Source organism: Chaetodon trifascialis, chromosome 9 (genome assembly GCF_039877785.1).
Source record: "Chaetodon trifascialis isolate fChaTrf1 chromosome 9, fChaTrf1.hap1, whole genome shotgun sequence".
NCBI lineage: Eukaryota > Metazoa > Chordata > Actinopteri > Chaetodontiformes > Chaetodontidae > Chaetodon > Chaetodon trifascialis.
This window is the reverse complement of record NC_092064.1, coordinates 26,799,011-26,815,758: the sequence shown is the minus strand read 5'-3', so window position 1 is coordinate 26,815,758 and position 16,748 is coordinate 26,799,011. Positions and strand designations below refer to the sequence as shown.

Below are 16,748 nucleotides of genomic sequence, written 5' to 3'. Positions count from 1 at the left end.
ACTTACATGAAGCGATGCACAATTCATAAGATTAATCTCTTTAGTCTGGAGCGACTCAGAGTACAGTGGGGATGATTTGGGCTCAATTCTTAATCTTCAGTAAAATTTGTATTTTTGTCATTGAGTGAAATGTGGCACAAACTCAGACAGCATACCATTTTATTTTGTATCATCCTTTTACAGTTGTCATCGCATCCAATACACCTGAACGAGAAAAGGGATTTGCAGTGTAAATGCAACATGTCCATGAAACCACAGGCGCAGACACGTGTGGAATTCAATGAAGGGTACAAAATGTTTCCCATTGATAAGTGCTGTTATATAATCCAGAGTCACTCACAGTTGAAGCAGATGATGTATGAAAATCACTGTTTCCTAAGTGATTAAGATCCATGACAATCACTGAAATGAAAAAATGAAAGACGCTGGAGCTGTTATAAAATATATTAAACTTAAACTCTCTATTGTCTTCTACGGTAAATCTTCATATGTAGTCCACTTCATGAACATGCAAGATCAATCACAGAAATACACTATGAATATCATAGCAATTCCCCTTAAACTAGTTGCTCAAAACACGAGCTTATGACAGCACTCAAATCCACAGCGCACTGATATGCTTATGTCCCCCTCTTCCCCCAACTTGGGGGACAGGGGACAGTGTGTGAAGCAGGGTCATCATCAGACTGCATATATGGCAGTAGTATATTTGCACACTCTTGTTCTTTCACACATCGACCAACAAACTGGACTGCAGATCTAATTTAATCACTTCTTGCTGGGAACAGGAATGGACAGCAGTTGCCTGTTGACCTCCCTCAGCTGGGCATCTAGAGTCTCTGTGGTCAGTTCTAGCTCTGCTAATTGAGTCTGTAGGCTTAAGATGGTCTCATTCAGCTCCTCTTCCTTGCGGCGAGAGTTAGCAGCCTGCCTGCTGTACTCCAGCACCATACATCCACCACCAACGAGGAAGATGACTGCCTCTCCCAGCAACTCTGCCCCCAAATCTGCGGCCGCCTCCTCATTCAGCGGCTTAATGCTGGCACCCCGAAAGCCCATGATCCGCATTTTTGTTTTCATCTCAATCCAGTGGTAAACTGCGAGGACAAAAAAACATACATTCTTGACAGTTCAGGTAAGACTTTCAGTATATGTGCACTTATGAGTTGACGAGATGATCTGATCATAAGCTAACAGTTTGAAATACAGGTGAGAATGCCCTGAGGTGATGAGATGTTGAAATAAGTTTTCTGATGAGCATATACCATCTAAACTGTATAAAAGTTGTATATAATTCATTTTACCATCCATTTTGACAGTGTTTAAATTACAATTAATAAGTAAATGGAATTGTCCAGTGTCTCTAAACAACAGAGGACAGTGGGTGTTCACAAATTCAAATTTAGTGTCATTTTCTGATTAGGATGTAGGGCCAAAGACATTCAGACTGATCACAAATACTGATAGCTGACGAGAAAAGGTTTCATACAACCAGTTCAATGACAGACAAGATCCGCCCTCCTCGAGCTTGCTTGCTGCTATTGGTCGACAGGATGAAACCTTGAAAATGATTGGGTAAGCGCTTTTGGCTAATACAATCTCATTGGCTGTCGCTGTCCTCTCGCTCCCTCCACCGTCCGTGTGTCTGACACTGAATGTAGCGGTCATTGGCAGCCATTAGCTCCGTTACTCACACTGTGCTGGCGGCAAACAGATGTAATTCCTAAAGAAGTCGCTTCTCCGGGCCCCTGCTTTTATTCGGTTTGCGACAGGCTTGCTCAACTGCCTCACACCGAGGTAGAGGAGCTTGGCGATGGGGAAGGCACCGACAACCATCTTGGCGGAAACACTTGACCACCATGGGGCGGAGCACGATGACGTTATGTGATGACGTTAATGATTGACGGAACCAGTCACCAATGCGTGCTAGTTGATGAGGCCAATGCCAAAGTCCATTGGTCAGGTTTTAGAAAATGGAATGCAATATTCAGAATTATATTTTCATCGGAGTGTAATCACCTGAAAATAAAAAACGTTGTGTTTTCGTACCTTAGAATCGCCCCGTTATTTCTTGATCTACAACCAAAAACGTATTGTCTTTCGCGTTTTTAGCGGCCACCGTAGGGGGACGATGAGGGGAGGGGTAGTTTTTGGTTGCAATCTACAACCTCACCGCTAGGTGCCACTAAATCCCACACACCGAACGTTTGGACCCGTTGGAGCCATCAATTTAATAACGTCAATTACGTCAACGCTCGCAGGCAAGAGCCACTGACTGTATGCCTACAATACAGGCTTATTTTGAACCACACGGTCTAACTTTATACCTGCGAACATCCACCACCACCTGTATTTTCATCACTCATACATTGTCATCATGCTTGTAAAATGTTATAAATGTGCATCAACGTGATCATTATCATTATGCACAACAAAATAAATATTTGTTAATCTTTGAGTTCATGTATAGGTTGAATATATTTAACATCCTATGAATGTATAAATATAAAGGTATATTGTATATATTAATATATTAAATGTATTGGTTATACTTGATATGAATAGATTTCTGTATAGAAAATAAGGTTATACATGCTCGAGTTATGTACTTTTTCTTTATGTTCCTCTTATGCAACGCGCAGGATACCTGTTCTTTACAGAAAAGTCAATAAAACGTGTCAGCTCAACGCGGTGGTATGCTTCACCTGGGCCAGCTGTGGCAGAAACACCTGGCTCGGGTTACAGTAGCGGAGAAAGCCAGAGGGGCTGGACTGTGAGCCAAAATAACTCAACTCGGTACGCAGCGATGACTAAATGTCTGGAGCGAAAGCCACCAGAGAGAAACCGACTACACACACACACGGACGAAGCAACCTAACGCCAAGGAACTTGGAGCAGGGCTCGACTTTCCTCTCGACTTTGGGACGGAAGCACTTATAAGCTCTCATCTGTTGAGGTAAGGAAGTTTTTTAATCGTCCCGTAGCGCAGCCGACACGCGCACCTCTGTGCGCGAGGAACCGCGTGAGGTGAGGCGTCTCCTTCTTGGATCGTGTCTGAGTTTTGTGCTGTTCGGTTCAGCTCTTCTTCGACACTGTTCGCAGCCTCGGTTCATTAATTCCCGTCACGAAAACGCCATTTTTCCTCGGAACAGTTCTTTCCATGGTTTTCTCGCTCATTGTGAGGGGTCTTGAGCGCGAGGAGGAGCTTGTTCTCAAACTAATGGGAATCAGATGTTACCATCCCTGCCTGGCATGCCTCGCAGTCTGCAGCCACAGAGGAGAGCTGAGGCGCAGCAGCCCGCTGCTGGACCCCGACACACTCATTCATCTAGTCAGGTCAACTTTAGTGCCAGTGCTGCTGTATGTACAGGACATTAACAGAGTTCAAATACGTAATAAATTTCCCTCAAATCCATGGTGCAAAGCGCAATAAACAGCTGAAAACTAAAATATAATATAAAATCTAAAATAACAAAAATATAAAAGAAATATATACAAGTTCACCTTCACAGTACAGCAGAGTTACTGCCATCTGTTGGCTTTCTGACCTCTTTAGTGGTGATTTAACAGCAATCTTATCTAACTGATTGTATTTTAAGGATATTGTTATGTGATTAAAATATCATCTTAATGACTGTATTGTGACCTGTAATAGTGATGATGATGTTTTGCTGTGATAAACATAAAATCCATCGTTACATTTAGAGAGTGAGTGACATACTTTACATACTTAATTAATTAATTAATTAATTAATGATAAATATTATTTTGGTTTCTTACGCACTGTTTCATGTGACTGCAAGCGAGAAGTGTCAGTGTGTCAGCTATTTGCTGAACTTATTAGCAGGGCTGATCATTTAACCACTGCTACCTGCAGGAAAACCAAACCTTCCTGTCAGAGCAAGATTTACATGGAATATATCCAACTCATGTCTTTGTCACAAACCAGCTGGGCTGCATTGTGTGATGCACTTGCTGCAACCTGTTGCTTAACAAACTGCTCACGCTGTCACCTGAACACCTGCAATTTGTCTAGGTGTTGTGCACAGGTAAGCAGATCACACACACATCTGCCACCTCTGCTGTAATGGCACTGCTTGGAGCTCTTTGCGCCTCCGTGTGAGCATGATACGCTGCGGGTTTTAGATGAAGCATGTGACTTGCCAGAAATGTCTGTTATGTGTTGTAGCACTGAGAGATTCCTTCGGCTCATGCTGTGGAGGACAGTGCTGCTCTGAGAGTGAATAGGATAGCTGGCAGAGTGCTGAAGGCCAGTGTGCCAAAGCAGAGCCTGCAGCATCATGAGCCACATGAAGAATGAAGGCAAGCTGTGCTCTGCGGGGATCAGTCGCTGTCATCTCCAGATACCGTTTGGTACATTCCTTCTCTTGGTGTCTGCAGAGACTGATTGTTATCCGCAGATTTGGATCAATAGAGCTGCAATGCTTAAAGCTGCAGTCTTTAATGGTGGATGTCATGAATGGATCATGCAATATGTGCAGGCGTTTATGCTTGTTTGTGTATTTATGTAGGCAAAAGCATGTCAATGACTAACCAGGTTGGAGATGCGGGTGTAAGCGTAATACAAAGAAGTGCTCTGGGTGGAGTTATCTACAGTTGAAGTCGTAAAGTAGAATACATGATTCATCTATGAGCCGTTTATGGTAGTTCATATGTCAACAGGGATTCATCTCTCAAAACCAGCTGAATTCAAGTCAAAATGTGGTGTAGCTCACAAAAAAACACGTCAGTACATCGTTTTAGTTCACAGCAACTGTTTTGGGAAACAGTGTTTCTGTGGTGGCACCAGATACTGAGTATGAAAACCATGAATTCACCAGATGATCTCCTTCCTTGTGCACTGTGGCACAGATTCTCAACGTTTTACACAATTATTACACAACACTTCCCTCCCGTATTTGCACAATTAGCGTTGGCCTTAATCTCCTGTCAGAATCCAGAAATACCAACAGCTCCTTTCAAATGATTGAGCCAACGTAAACATCGCACTCAGTGTTGTCTTTGACGTTTTACTCCTGGCATGAAGTACAAAAGACCAGCAATGTTTCAGATATTTTAAGTCAAGCTGTGCAAGAGCAGTTAAGAAAGCCTGTGTAAATAGCATTTGAATACCTGGGTTTTATTCTTACTTCTTATATATAGACCTGTTCTCTCAGTTATATCAATATAACAGCTCCAAGTTTATTTTTAACTATGTTTGCTCAGGTTGCCCTGCAATCGACTGGCGACCGGTTCAGGGTGTACTGCCTTTCGCCCAATGACAGCTGGGATAGGCTCCAGCCCCCCCGCAACCCCAAAAGGGATAGTCGGGTATAGACAATGGATGATGGATGGATGGATGGATGGATGGATGTTTGCTCAGCTTTGTTTTAGCTCTATGTGTCCACTTCTGTTGGGACTGTATGTGAAGACATTTCGGGCTTAGAAAGCTGCTTGTTTTTCACTGGGACCTGAGAGGGTGTTTCACCGCTGCCCTGCGGTGGGGATGGACAGCAGGTTTACTCACCTGTGGGACATCATTTGGTTTGTGCTGTCTGCTCGATGACACGCAGCCAGACTTTGGCTTTTGGACTCGGTGTCGAAGCAAAATGAAAAGCAAGCCACAAAGGGATGTGTTTTGTTATGTCAGAGGAATTTCTTTCATCATTCAGTCAAGTTCCCGGCCAAGACTGAGCAGAGACAAAGGTAGAAAAATGTGGAGGAAGGATATGAATAATGGGGAGGGGAGTTCAGAAGAAGAACTAGAGGATTGTTTCGAGGCCTAAACTGGAATTGTTGGTGAAGGACATAAAAGGAAAGGGGGGGAGGGAAGGACTGCCTGTAGTCTTGGTCAGACACACCCTGGAATGCTGCAAAGCTAATGATTATTGTCTTTAATCTTTAAATCTTCTTTCTGCTTCCCACAAGATCTCTGCTTCTCTGAGAGCCCTTTAACAAAGTTCCTTCTTCTTACAGTCTGGTAGGCAGAGGTAGCCAGTAGTTTGGTGAAGTACTCCATCATGGTTTCGTCTTGCGGCTTTCATCTTGGCTTTGCCGCCGGAGAGAGCTAATTGTTGTTTGTTAAAACGGTAGAACCAGTTGACGTTGTAATCAAAGCACTGGAAAGGAACTGGAAAGAAAGTGAACATGAGGCTTTCCAAGAAACCTCTCTGGAGAAAGTTACCAAAGTGCAGCTGCAGGTCAGCAGGCCTGGAATAGAGGAGCGCAGCGGCCGCAAGCTGTCAGTCCACTTTACGTTTTCGGATGATTAATGTCTCTGTTGGAGGCAAACACCCTTCTGGACTGTAAAGCTGATTCTCTGTGTCACAGCTCTGCGTGCTGTTCAGTTGGCTGTAGTTTATTTGCACAATAATAAAATGTGCCGATGAGAAAAGCAAAGGAAGCTGAGACGCACAAAACCAACAAAAGCACTCTGTCACCTCAAAATAACATGATAGGACAAGAGATAAAGCCATAAAGGAGGTGAGGTAATCGTTTCGGGCTGTCAGCGTCTGATCTAACGATGACAAACACTGTCCACTGATGACAAATGTTTACAGCTTCCTGTTATTAAGTAGCCCACAAACTCAGTGGAATAAGGCTTCAGAAAATGCTAAATCCAGTTTCGATGATATGAAGAAAGTGTGCCAGTAACAGCAAATGAACACAGAATGAGCAGCGCAGTGGAAGCGCAGTGAACGGCGAGCAGCAGAGTGTAACAGGGAGGGGACGGGCGGGGTGAACGAATGGCCGGGCAGGAAGGGAAGAGTTCAGCGTGTGAGCGATCAACCTGACCTTTGTGAGTCAGCGAGAGTGTAATCTCCTCTTGTGTGAGCTGCTCTTGACAAAGATAAGCGTCTCGGGCTGTGTGCGAGGAGCTCGCGTCGCTGGGAGTGCTGAGGAATGCGAGCTTGTGACCAGCCCTGACTGGAACGCCACAGTTCCCAGTTTCAGCACAGCACGGCCCTCAGCGTGAAGAGCGCTTATTATCTGAGTCTGCTCCACACTTCAATCTGATGACCTTATATTACACATGTTTTCCTCCAGTCCTGGCTAATGTTCAACTGGTGCTGTGGGCTTATCCAGTAACTGAAAAGGAGTATAATCACCTGTTGTTCTAGTTTTAAAGGTGTATGATTTTTATGTAAAACACACCTATTGTGTCACACCTAATAATAAACTGGGGTGGCAACAAAGATAAACACGTAGAAAAGGCCTGTTAAGGGACAGGAAAACAATGAATTACAGTCATTTCTTACAGAGTAATGTCTGTCATATAATAAACAGAACAATCTGACGATATGCTATAGTTTAAGAGTAGCCGCGGTTAGTTTTTGAAGTAGGAAAAACACCAAAATAGCTCACAGAAATGTTGAGTGGTCAAACAGCACTCGGCCCAGCGGTCGAATCCTTAGTGACAGTGGGTTCCTTGTTTTCCACAAGCTGAGAGATCGTTTCTGCCTGCGTGAGTGCGCTTAGACGGCCTTTATTAGTTCATCTTAGGACGGTGAATGAGGCACAGGATGGGTAATGCACATATCTATGGCGTTTGTCTTATACGTGAAGGCCATAGCAGGACTGACTGTTCCCTTTAAAAATGCTATGAATTTAAAAACTAAGAGCCTCAATGTTCAACAGCTGTTGTTGTCACACACAGAGCACATTATTAATGAACACAAACTCAAACCAGAAATGTTTAATTATGAGGAATTATCTTTCAAGCAGATATTTTAAGTGATTAGTGGGCATGCACTGATTCTTTGGCATCACATGTCTCCACCCCGGTAAAAAGAAAACTCTGAGGAGGCAAAATGCCTGTGCAAAGTTGTCCTGCCATCCCGACTGGAAACATTACATATTGGCCGGGATGTGCACAGGAGGGCTCTGCAGCTGGTGATTAAAAGAGCGCAGAGGACACTAAAAGACGATGCCCACCCCAGCCACAGCACGCTCACCTCGCTGCCATCGTGCAAGCAATACAGAAGCATCAGCTGTCGTACTACCAGACCACAGAGCCGTCTTTCCTCAGGCTGCGAGACTCCTCTATTAATCCTCTGCATTACACCATGAGTAATGTTGTTTTTGTGTGTGTATGTGTAGCATACAGCTAAATAAATAAATAAAAGTTGAATAGCTTTTTGCCAGTCTGGACTAATTCACCTGTCAGCACACAGCTGTCTGGAGTATTAGTATAATCTGTCCTCCACTTCACTGGCCCTGTGCTGCACCTGTCTGTCTGTCTGTCTGTCTGTCTGTCTGTCTGTCTGTCTGTCTGTCTGTCTGTCTGTCTGTCTGTCTGTCTGTCTGTCTGTCTGTCTGTCTGTCTCAAACTGCCCTTCAAACAAACCAGTCATATGTGGTTTTAAGCACGAACACCTGGCACCAAAGGTGATTTGGCTGAGTCAGCAACTAGGACAGACACTGCAGTGAGCTTTCTCTAAAGGGGCCTCAAAGGGCCGTGATGTCAGTGAGTGGTGTGATCCATCAGATGCATCGTTTCCAGCGTGCTACAAGTGTTTATTTGCATTTGCAAAAGTATGAGGAAATCGTGGCTTGTTCAGACATGAAGGACGTTCAGGATATGTGCTCACAGAAGTTTGGCTCTGTCTGATCGCCTGCAGGGGTGGCAGAGCTGAGAACCTGCCGCAGGAGAGAAAGGGTAGAGTTAAACACTGATCAAGTTTTCAGCTTTGAATCACAGCACTTCTGATTTTACTGCATGAAAAAATGTCCGACTCAGTCAGGCGGAATGACGGGATCGTGGAGGGCAGAGAGCGAAGCCTGTTCATGCGAGTCTTTGTGCTGTTCGTTTCATCGCCAGTGTGGAGTCCCATCAGATGTCTGAAATCTCATGTCATGACATTATGAAAATACAGCCAGTTTAAAATGGTGTGACGCTGTCCTCCTAACAGCTGTGGTGTGTTTTCTCTTCCAGGAGCGGAAAGCTGCTTCCTCACCGCCATGAGTTCTCAGACGAGCTTTGGCAGCAGCATGCTGTGTGAGTTTCCTCGATTTGTTTCCTTTGTTTTTTGGCTCAGCGTGTCTTCCTATGCTAATTGTCTGGGGTGCTTATGTGGTTTGTGTTCAGTCCAGAGCATAAATGATGACCTGAATGCATCGCTGGCTACGGCAGATGAGTTATCCAAAGAGTTCAGCTCCCTGCTGGAGGAGGCCTCCTCCAACGACAACAACACAACATCTGGGCCTCAGGTACACACTTACCCTCAGCACTGGTTCTCCTGTTAGCGATTAGCTCGCAGCAGTTTGTACTTATTCTGTCCATTTCCTTAGATAAATGGGGATCTAGTGCGGTGCTGTGAAATGTAAACATCTTGTCATGTTACTCAGAATAAAACAGCGATTATGTTAATGTTAGATTTAAAACAGCACATTGTGTGAATCTGTCCCTCAGTCGCAGCAGCTGTTGAATGCCATGTGTTTATAACAGACACATTTTCTCTTCAGGTCGTCTCCAGAGAGAAGCCTCAGTCCACCAGACTGTCCAACACTTCGGTCACTAAGAGGGAGTCAAGCAGCAGCAGTAATGGCAGCTCCAGCTCTCAGCCCCTCTCTCCACCCTCAGTCATGTCCTACTCCATGGACTCCATCATCTCCAGCAATAAAAACATACCATCCTCTCCAGTCTTCGCCACCAGCCCGCTCTCGTCCCCCAGCATGCACAGGAGGACACACTCTCCTCTTCCTCAAGGTGGATCTGACAGCTTCTCGTACAGCCAGCAGAGCCCCAAACACTCGCCTCACACCCCGAGACGCAATTCTCCCTCTTGTTACGACAGGAGCCCGCGAGGCTCAATCGGTTACATGGATAGGAGCCCCTCCCCGAGCCCCACGGCTGTGTCTTTTGACCAGTCACCTCGGTCTGCCTCGCTTCACTCCCCCTTCAACCTGCTGAGCCCTTATGACAGCAGCCAGATGGGCCGCAGGTCGCCACGGCCTGACAGAAGCCCCTCTCCTTTGTCTTTCAATCGTCCAACGTCCAACACGCTCCCACGAAACTTCGGCGGTTTCAGGCAACCTGGTAAGTGGCTGCAGTTATCCAGCTGTAAGACAGTTAGACGGAGGCGAACTCAACCCAACAGAAATATGTAATTACCCTACACAACATCACATGCAAGGCAGGAAACTACCTGAAGGATTTGCTTACTGAAACATTGCCTCAACATATAATCAAAGGCTTTGTGTTGTAGTATTTGTATTATTTATTTGTAATGAATGTGCACCATCAGTGCAGATATACCTTACAGTAAAATGTACTTTTGAACAAAAGAAGCTATGTACATGCACTGCAGGCTATCACTTAAAAACTGCTTTGTGTCACGTCACCCCACCCAAACGACTTTAATTAGCCTGGGCTTAACGTCACAGCGCTCTTTCAGTGATTCTTCAGCTCTTCAAATTAAAAGCCTTAGAGGAGGAACACTTTCTAAAGTCCTTGAAAATTTCTGTCTTCCCTTTTCCTCCACTGAAAAACTCACGTTCTTTCTTTCAGATGAATGTGTGCAGCGGCAAAAGAGTCCCAGCAAGTGGAATGAGACAGATCTGGACGTGTCCTACGAGAGGAAACCTCACCACACCTATGACAGTTGGTTGATTTTTACGACTTTATGTTCCTCTTCAGCTTTTTATTTAAAAAAGGCGAGAGCTCAGGAGCCCCGGTGCTCTGCCTGAACTGTATGCAGTCTGTGTTTTCTAAATGAACACTTTCCTGTCACAGAGACGGAGTGGCTACGGCCATCTGTGCCAAACAGCAGCTGGAGGGAGTCCAACCTCGATGGCCCTCCTCCGGCCCCAAGCCCTAAAAGGGTGGGTGGTGTTAACAGAGAGGCATTTAAAAGGTTTTGAGAGAGATTTGTTTGTACGGCTTATGCTCTGGCCCAAAACCTTTTCTTACTTACAAGAAATCCACCTTAACAAGTATTAAAAATCCCCTTGAGCTCTTGAGAAGCGTCAGATATTCATCAGATGGGAGTTACCTGATTCTTCTCCACAGATAAGAACAGGGTGCAGTGGCTAACAGACTCTGGGTGGAGGTAGGAGTCAGGATTTGTAGAGCGGACACACCTGTCATTAGCTTCCTAAGCTCAAAAGTGCAATCATGGCATTTATTTTTAAAGATCATTTTTGGCCTCTGTGGGTCAGAAAACCATCAAAGCTGCTAAAATACGCAGCAATAGTTGTCTACCTCCACATCCCACAGGCACCGTCAACATTATTGTCCCGTTGGAGTCCTGTTTGTGTCTCCACCTTATGAATATGAGCAAAGTGTTTATTCCCTTTTGGCTCAATTATGTAATAATAATATTAATAATTCTTATGTAATTTACCATTTAATGCTGAGCAGGTAGTTTGCAATGGGTTTATCAGAACATTTTGCTGCCAGTAGTTGACTAACCATTCAATAAATTTGCACTAAAGTCAAAACAATGAGCTAAAAGAGGCGTGAAAGCTCCGTAGAGCTGCAGAGTTAGCTGATAATTCTCTGTGATTTGTCACTGTCAGAGACCATTCATGTTACACAATCATGTCATTGAGTGGATTAGTAAGAATTTATCCCTCTTTTCTTTCCTCTCCAGGATCCTCGCTCTAAATCTCTTCAGTTTTCCCATGGCTCTCTCCCCCGTAACACACGTATAGCAGTACCTCCAGATGTTTCATCCCCAGTCCACTCCCCTTATCACCTCCAGCCCATCATCTCCCGTATCTCGATTCCCCCGACTTCTACTCAGTCCCGTCAGCGTAAGCCCATCCCTCTCTCCGTCATCATGCGTCTCCAGAACCCTCACTGGGGAGCAATGGCGACCCGCCACCCCAGAGTCCTGGGAGGAGAAGGGGATGTAGGGCCTTACCAACCAGCTGTCCGCGTCCCGAGGGAATTCCCTAACCAGCCTGTGCACCAGCCTCAGCAGCACCCACCTGAGCTGAGACAGCCAGCCATATACACCGACGGTAAAACACATGTCACATCTGTTCACACCCTCTGACGCATTTCACAGGGTCTTTGTTCAGCTCACTGCATTACAAATGTGCTTTTGGTGTCCATCATTGCAGTGCTGAACCCAGGAGATATCGATGCAGAGCTAGAGCGGCCGGACTTTGTCCATCACATGCCTATGATTTCTGAGAATCCCAGCATGCCAGAGGGCGGCAGAGAGGCTGAGCAAGGCCCATCCCGGCCCCCCCGGCCCCTCAGCCCCACCAGGCTGCAGCCAGTGGTGGCTCCTGAGGCCCAGAGCCAGGAGATTCCTGACCTGGAGGAGCTGCTCCGTATCCGGGCAGAAATCCCCCGGGCCCTGAAGAGACGGGGCTCCGTGGACCAGTCAAGACCCCTGAAGAAGGCCTCCCATTACCAACCGAACCAGTACAAGAATCTCATCGACAAGCTTTTCCGCAGGAAGGAACCCCGCCAGAAGGGGGAGCAAGGCAGCGAGACCAGCAGCTCTTCAGACGGAGAGGACTGCGCAATGCCTCCCGCTCCTGTGCCTCATACATCTACAGGGATCCCCCATGACTTCAGAGTAAGACATGAGCTCCACGCAGATGATGATATATTACGCTCTGGACCAGCAGAAGTATTTTAGAATGCATTCACTACGTCATATTGTCGTTGTCATATGCCAAACTTTATTTTAGATGGACAAAATTCTTGTGTTTTACTTCATCCAAGCTTGCGTCCTGTTTGTCCCTTCAGAGCTACCATTCCATTCTGCGGCGGTCCAATCGCAAAAGTTCGGGGAAGCGAGCTCGGCTCAGCCCGCTCGTCCTGCTGCTGGACGGAGCTTTGGTCGGAGAGCTGGAGACAGTGCAGAGGGCCGTGCAGGAGGTGTGCTAATCGTCTTCATTATTATTAGTACATATACTGTCACTGCCTTTAGTCCTGCTGCTCTGCTGCTGCTACTGCTAAAATTAAAATAAAGACATAATAAACTTTGCGTTTGTCAATTTGGTTGCATTGTTTCCCATATTTAGCATTGGTATCAGTTCTTCAGCTTCCATTTTAACAATTAAAATTCTTTTTAGCTTAGATCAGAAGCCTACATTAAAATATTTTACAGGGTAAAAGCTCTTAAACTCGTTCAAACTAGGACAGGAGAGTGCACTCCAGCTCTGCAGACTTTAAGAAGCCCTGAAATCTGTTATATTTAACTTTCCTTCTCTAAGCTTTGCTGAGCCTGCATTCCCTCATTCAACACGTCCCTGCACCTTCTCCACGCAGAAATACATCTGCCTGAAGTTGCTCATGCAGTAAAGCAGCTTCTCCTCCTGTTTTAGTAGCGGGAGATTCAGCTCAATGTGATCCTTTGAAAGGAGTTTGAAGTGGAAGCTGCTTACAGTAGACAGAAAAACTGCAGGAGCTCTTGTAACAGAAAGCTTCAGCTGATGAATCCACTGTGGAAAATGTTTCCCACAGATGAACGATCCCAGCCAGCCCAACGATGAAGGCATCACTGCCCTTCACAACGCCATCTGCGGGGGCCATTACAACGTTGTGGACTTCCTGGTTCGCATTGGAGCCAACGTCAGCGCGCCAGACAGCCACGGCTGGTAAGTCTTTGGGTTTTGTGTGTATGAAATGTGACATGTCAGGTGAGGGTTGTGCTGACAGCATGGTGCAGTTATATTCCTAGATGCATTTAGTGACTGCCTGTCCTTTGCCCGCAGGACTCCGCTGCATTGTTCAGCCTCTTGCAACGACCGTCCTCTGTGCGAGTTCCTGGTGAGGAACGGAGCTGCCGTCATGGCCATGACGCAGAGCGACGGCGCCATAGCCTCCCAGAAGTGCGATCCCTACGCTGTCGGGTTTGAGGAGTGTGAGAGCTTCCTGAGGGGTGAGGCCATTACACCTACACATGCAGCAGCACACGCACACACGCTATGACACTGTGCTATTGAATGCTAAAAGCCAATTATAATTGAATGAGTCATAGAGTGACAGTTTGCATTTCATCAGTCATTCACACATAATGCAGCTGACTTTTGCTGCAGGACACATCGTGATGGCAAGCTTTAAACAATATTGCATTTTTTGCTAATATTTGCTTTCTTAGATAAGACTATTTCACAACAAACCTGCATTTTTAGAAGGCTGGAAGCCTTTCAAGCACTGCTTAAAGCTCTCCATGTCTTCACTGCTATATACTGACAGGAAGAAGAAAAAACAGGAGCAGCAGTTAAATGAAAAACACAGATTAAAAGATTTCAAAATAAAGCTGCAGTTGAATATGAATTCTACCATATTTGATATTTAAACTGATATTTTAATCTGTGACCTTTTTAGTCATAAACACCACTGATCTCCAGGATGACTCGTTGTACAAACTTTGTTGTTTTCTTTGCAATGCCAGGCGTGGAGGAGGCCATGGGGGTGGATAACAGCGGGGTGCTGTACGCTCTGTGGAGCTACCCGGCTCAGGCGGCCGATGAGCTGAGCTTCAGAGAGGGAGACATGGTCACCATCCTGCAGAAGCCTGAAGGCTCGGACTGGTGGTGGGCCTCGCTCTGTGGCAGGGAGGGCTTCGTTCCTAACAACTACTTCGGGGTAAGATCTCAGTTTGTAAATGAAGGGCTGACAAATTTAGCCTTCACCTGCTGATTTTACTGCCACCATGCAGAAATAAAACGTGTTAATGTTTTTGTTTTTTCCAGCTTTTCCCGAAGGTGCGACCAAAATCTCTCTGCTGAGCAGTCTCTCGATGATCAACCCCGGTCAAAGCGGTGTAGAGAGGACCATCTCAGAAAATGTGCTGAAAGGATAGCATGAGTATGGCAAGGCTGTAGTACTGCAGGGCACGAGAAATGTTTTTGATCCGTCACTCATGAGAGTTGAAGGAGAAGTCTTAATGTTCATTTTGGCCTCACTGACGAGGATTTATCTTTTTAGAAGACGTCGTTTGTACGGGCTGTGCTGACATTTTTTCTGGTAAAGCTGCACCTCTGCTGTGCCTGTCAGTCCAGAGGTTACATCAGGTCCAGCTGTTTTCCTCTGCAGACAGAGGTTGATGTGTTCGAGTCACTGGCTGGTTTGTAATCAGAGTGCAAACAGTCACTCTGTGAGGTCAGCGTCGCTGTATGCTCACCACACACGACCCGTGATCGCTCAATTTAGAGTCAGAGCAGAAGTCAGTCAGAGCAGAAACAACCTGCTCGTCCCTGGAAAGGTTTGTCTGCTGCTGCATCAAAGAAGTGAAACGTGGAACTTTTCCGACTGCTGCTGATGGATCCTCATAACATTCATGAATTTGCCAGCAAATATTCTTTAAAAAGTGTTTTTTCTCTTGTTTGGTGTTTCCCTCCCAGCGTGGCTGTAGACTTTTGTTCGGATGAATCTCATTTGTGTGTTTTCTATGACAATGAAACTGCTCTTTTTGTGGATGTGTGCGTCTTCACAGCGATAGGTCGGATGTCTGGTGACGCGTTTGTTTCGTGTTTTTTTATAATGGTAGTTGTCAGCATAACACTTTTGTGCCTAGGGACTTCAAATGTTGAAATATTCAATAAATCCACCAGTCTATTGAAATGTTGTGTTTGTGGCTTGAAATAAATCTGTGACATGTCCTTCCCTGACCAGCAGAGGACACTGTGTAATCAAGTTAAATTCAGCAGCAGCAGAACATCTACATTTATCAATACTGCCCACAAATATAAACTAATATAAAGCAAAACAGCATTTAATGAGGCCGTTTTGTACATTATCTGTCCTGTTCGTCGTGTTATCTTAAATCTTCTTCGTCTCTTCTTCTTTGAAGTTCTGTGTAGTCTCGTGCTCTTTCTCCCTCTCCTCTTCTTTTATGTGACAGAGCACCCAGGCGGCTGCTGCGATTCTTAATGAATCAATTAGCTGCACTATGCATAAGGGTAATTACTAAAAAAAATTACACACATGATTAATATTTTTTTAATTAAGTCTGACTCAAGCCTTTTGATCCGCAGACTATCTCTACCCCACTGGTATTAAGAAAACACCGACGCTCGTATGTTTCATCACAGTCCCTGAGGAAGATTAGTGTCAACATTGTTTGAAGCGGACTGCTCTTTCTCTTTTAATGTTTTTCTTTTTAATTCTGTGAAGATTAGAAAAAAAAACGTGTGATGATGATGACATACAGGGAGACACATACACACATTCATAATTTAAGCTCGCGCGCCGCTTTGTAGCAGTGTTTCCGATTTTCTGGTGAATAATTCAGATGATTTAAGTAGAGTCAACTGTCCGCCGGCCTGTGGCAGCATACGCAATGTTCTGCTGAAACGGATCTCCTCTGGGCCTCGACGGGAGGGCAGCGGTGAGGACGAGGAGCACGAGCTCATCTCTCCTCATGAAACAGTGCGTTTCTTGATCCGAGTCAACAGCTGAACCAGGAGGTAAGACAATGAGGCTTATTCACCGGTTTCATGCATTAAATTGTTGCAGTTTTGGGGTTTTAGTTCAGTTTTTTCCTGTTTCATGTTCAAAGTTCATTCTCCTCATGTGTCATGTTTTGTTTGGCTTCCTGTCTTTGTGTGTTTTCATCTGCTCTTCATTACTTAATTAGTGTTTCCCTCGTTTGGGCTGACAGCTCCCTCATCTGCTCCTTGCCTTTATTCCTGCCTGACTTCCTCATGTCAAATTGGTTTGTTCTTTTACTTTTTGCATTTCTCTTTTGTGCTTTGATTAGCCTCAGCCTGCTTCCTCAGCCTGATTTGTTGACCGGTATCAGCCCCTTGTGTTCCTCTACCCTGCATACACAAGT

General features: G+C 45.3%; 2 protein-coding genes across 3 annotated transcripts; one reads left to right on the top strand and one right to left on the bottom strand.

Moving 5' to 3' along the window:
• Positions 1-142: 142 nt before the first annotated feature.
• opa3 (outer mitochondrial membrane lipid metabolism regulator OPA3) lies at positions 143-1,849 on the bottom strand. The gene is made up of 2 exons (XM_070971230.1): positions 1,695-1,849; positions 143-1,097 (listed from the first exon to the last, which is right to left on the bottom strand). Exons 1-2 carry the CDS (start codon positions 1,834-1,836, stop codon positions 769-771), a joined length of 471 nt encoding a protein of 156 aa, XP_070827331.1. The 5' UTR covers positions 1,837-1,849; the 3' UTR covers positions 143-768.
• A 963-nt stretch (positions 1,850-2,812) lies between these two features.
• On the top strand, positions 2,813-15,532 carry ppp1r13l (protein phosphatase 1, regulatory subunit 13 like). 2 transcript variants are annotated; one of them, XM_070971228.1, is made up of 13 exons: positions 2,813-2,956; positions 8,936-8,998; positions 9,089-9,210; positions 9,466-10,039; positions 10,511-10,603; positions 10,736-10,824; positions 11,595-11,967; positions 12,070-12,536; positions 12,710-12,841; positions 13,430-13,563; positions 13,681-13,847; positions 14,364-14,557; positions 14,665-15,532. In XM_070971228.1, exons 2-13 carry the CDS (start codon positions 8,962-8,964, stop codon positions 14,698-14,700), a joined length of 2,418 nt encoding a protein of 805 aa, XP_070827329.1. In that variant the 5' UTR covers positions 2,813-2,956; positions 8,936-8,961; the 3' UTR covers positions 14,701-15,532. The 2 variants fall into 2 exon arrangements, with proteins under 2 accessions (XP_070827329.1, XP_070827330.1); XM_070971229.1 differs by having other exon boundaries at positions 2,946-3,027.
• Positions 15,533-16,748: the final 1,216 nt, after the last annotated feature.

Coding starts and splice junctions, on each gene's coding strand:
- opa3 (XM_070971230.1), bottom strand. CDS start 1,836: ATGGTTGTCGGTGCCTTCCCCATCGCCAAGCTCCTCTACCTCGGTGTG. Junction 1,098..1,694: donor CTGTTTGCCGCCAGCACAGT/GTGAGTAACGGA, acceptor TTGTCCTCGCAG/TTTACCACTGGATTGAGATG.
- ppp1r13l (XM_070971228.1), top strand. CDS start 8,962: ATGAGTTCTCAGACGAGCTTTGGCAGCAGCATGCTGT. Junction 8,999..9,088: donor CTTTGGCAGCAGCATGCTGT/GTGAGTTTCCTC, acceptor GTTTGTGTTCAG/TCCAGAGCATAAATGATGAC. Junction 12,537..12,709: donor GGATCCCCCATGACTTCAGA/GTAAGACATGAG, acceptor TTGTCCCTTCAG/AGCTACCATTCCATTCTGCG.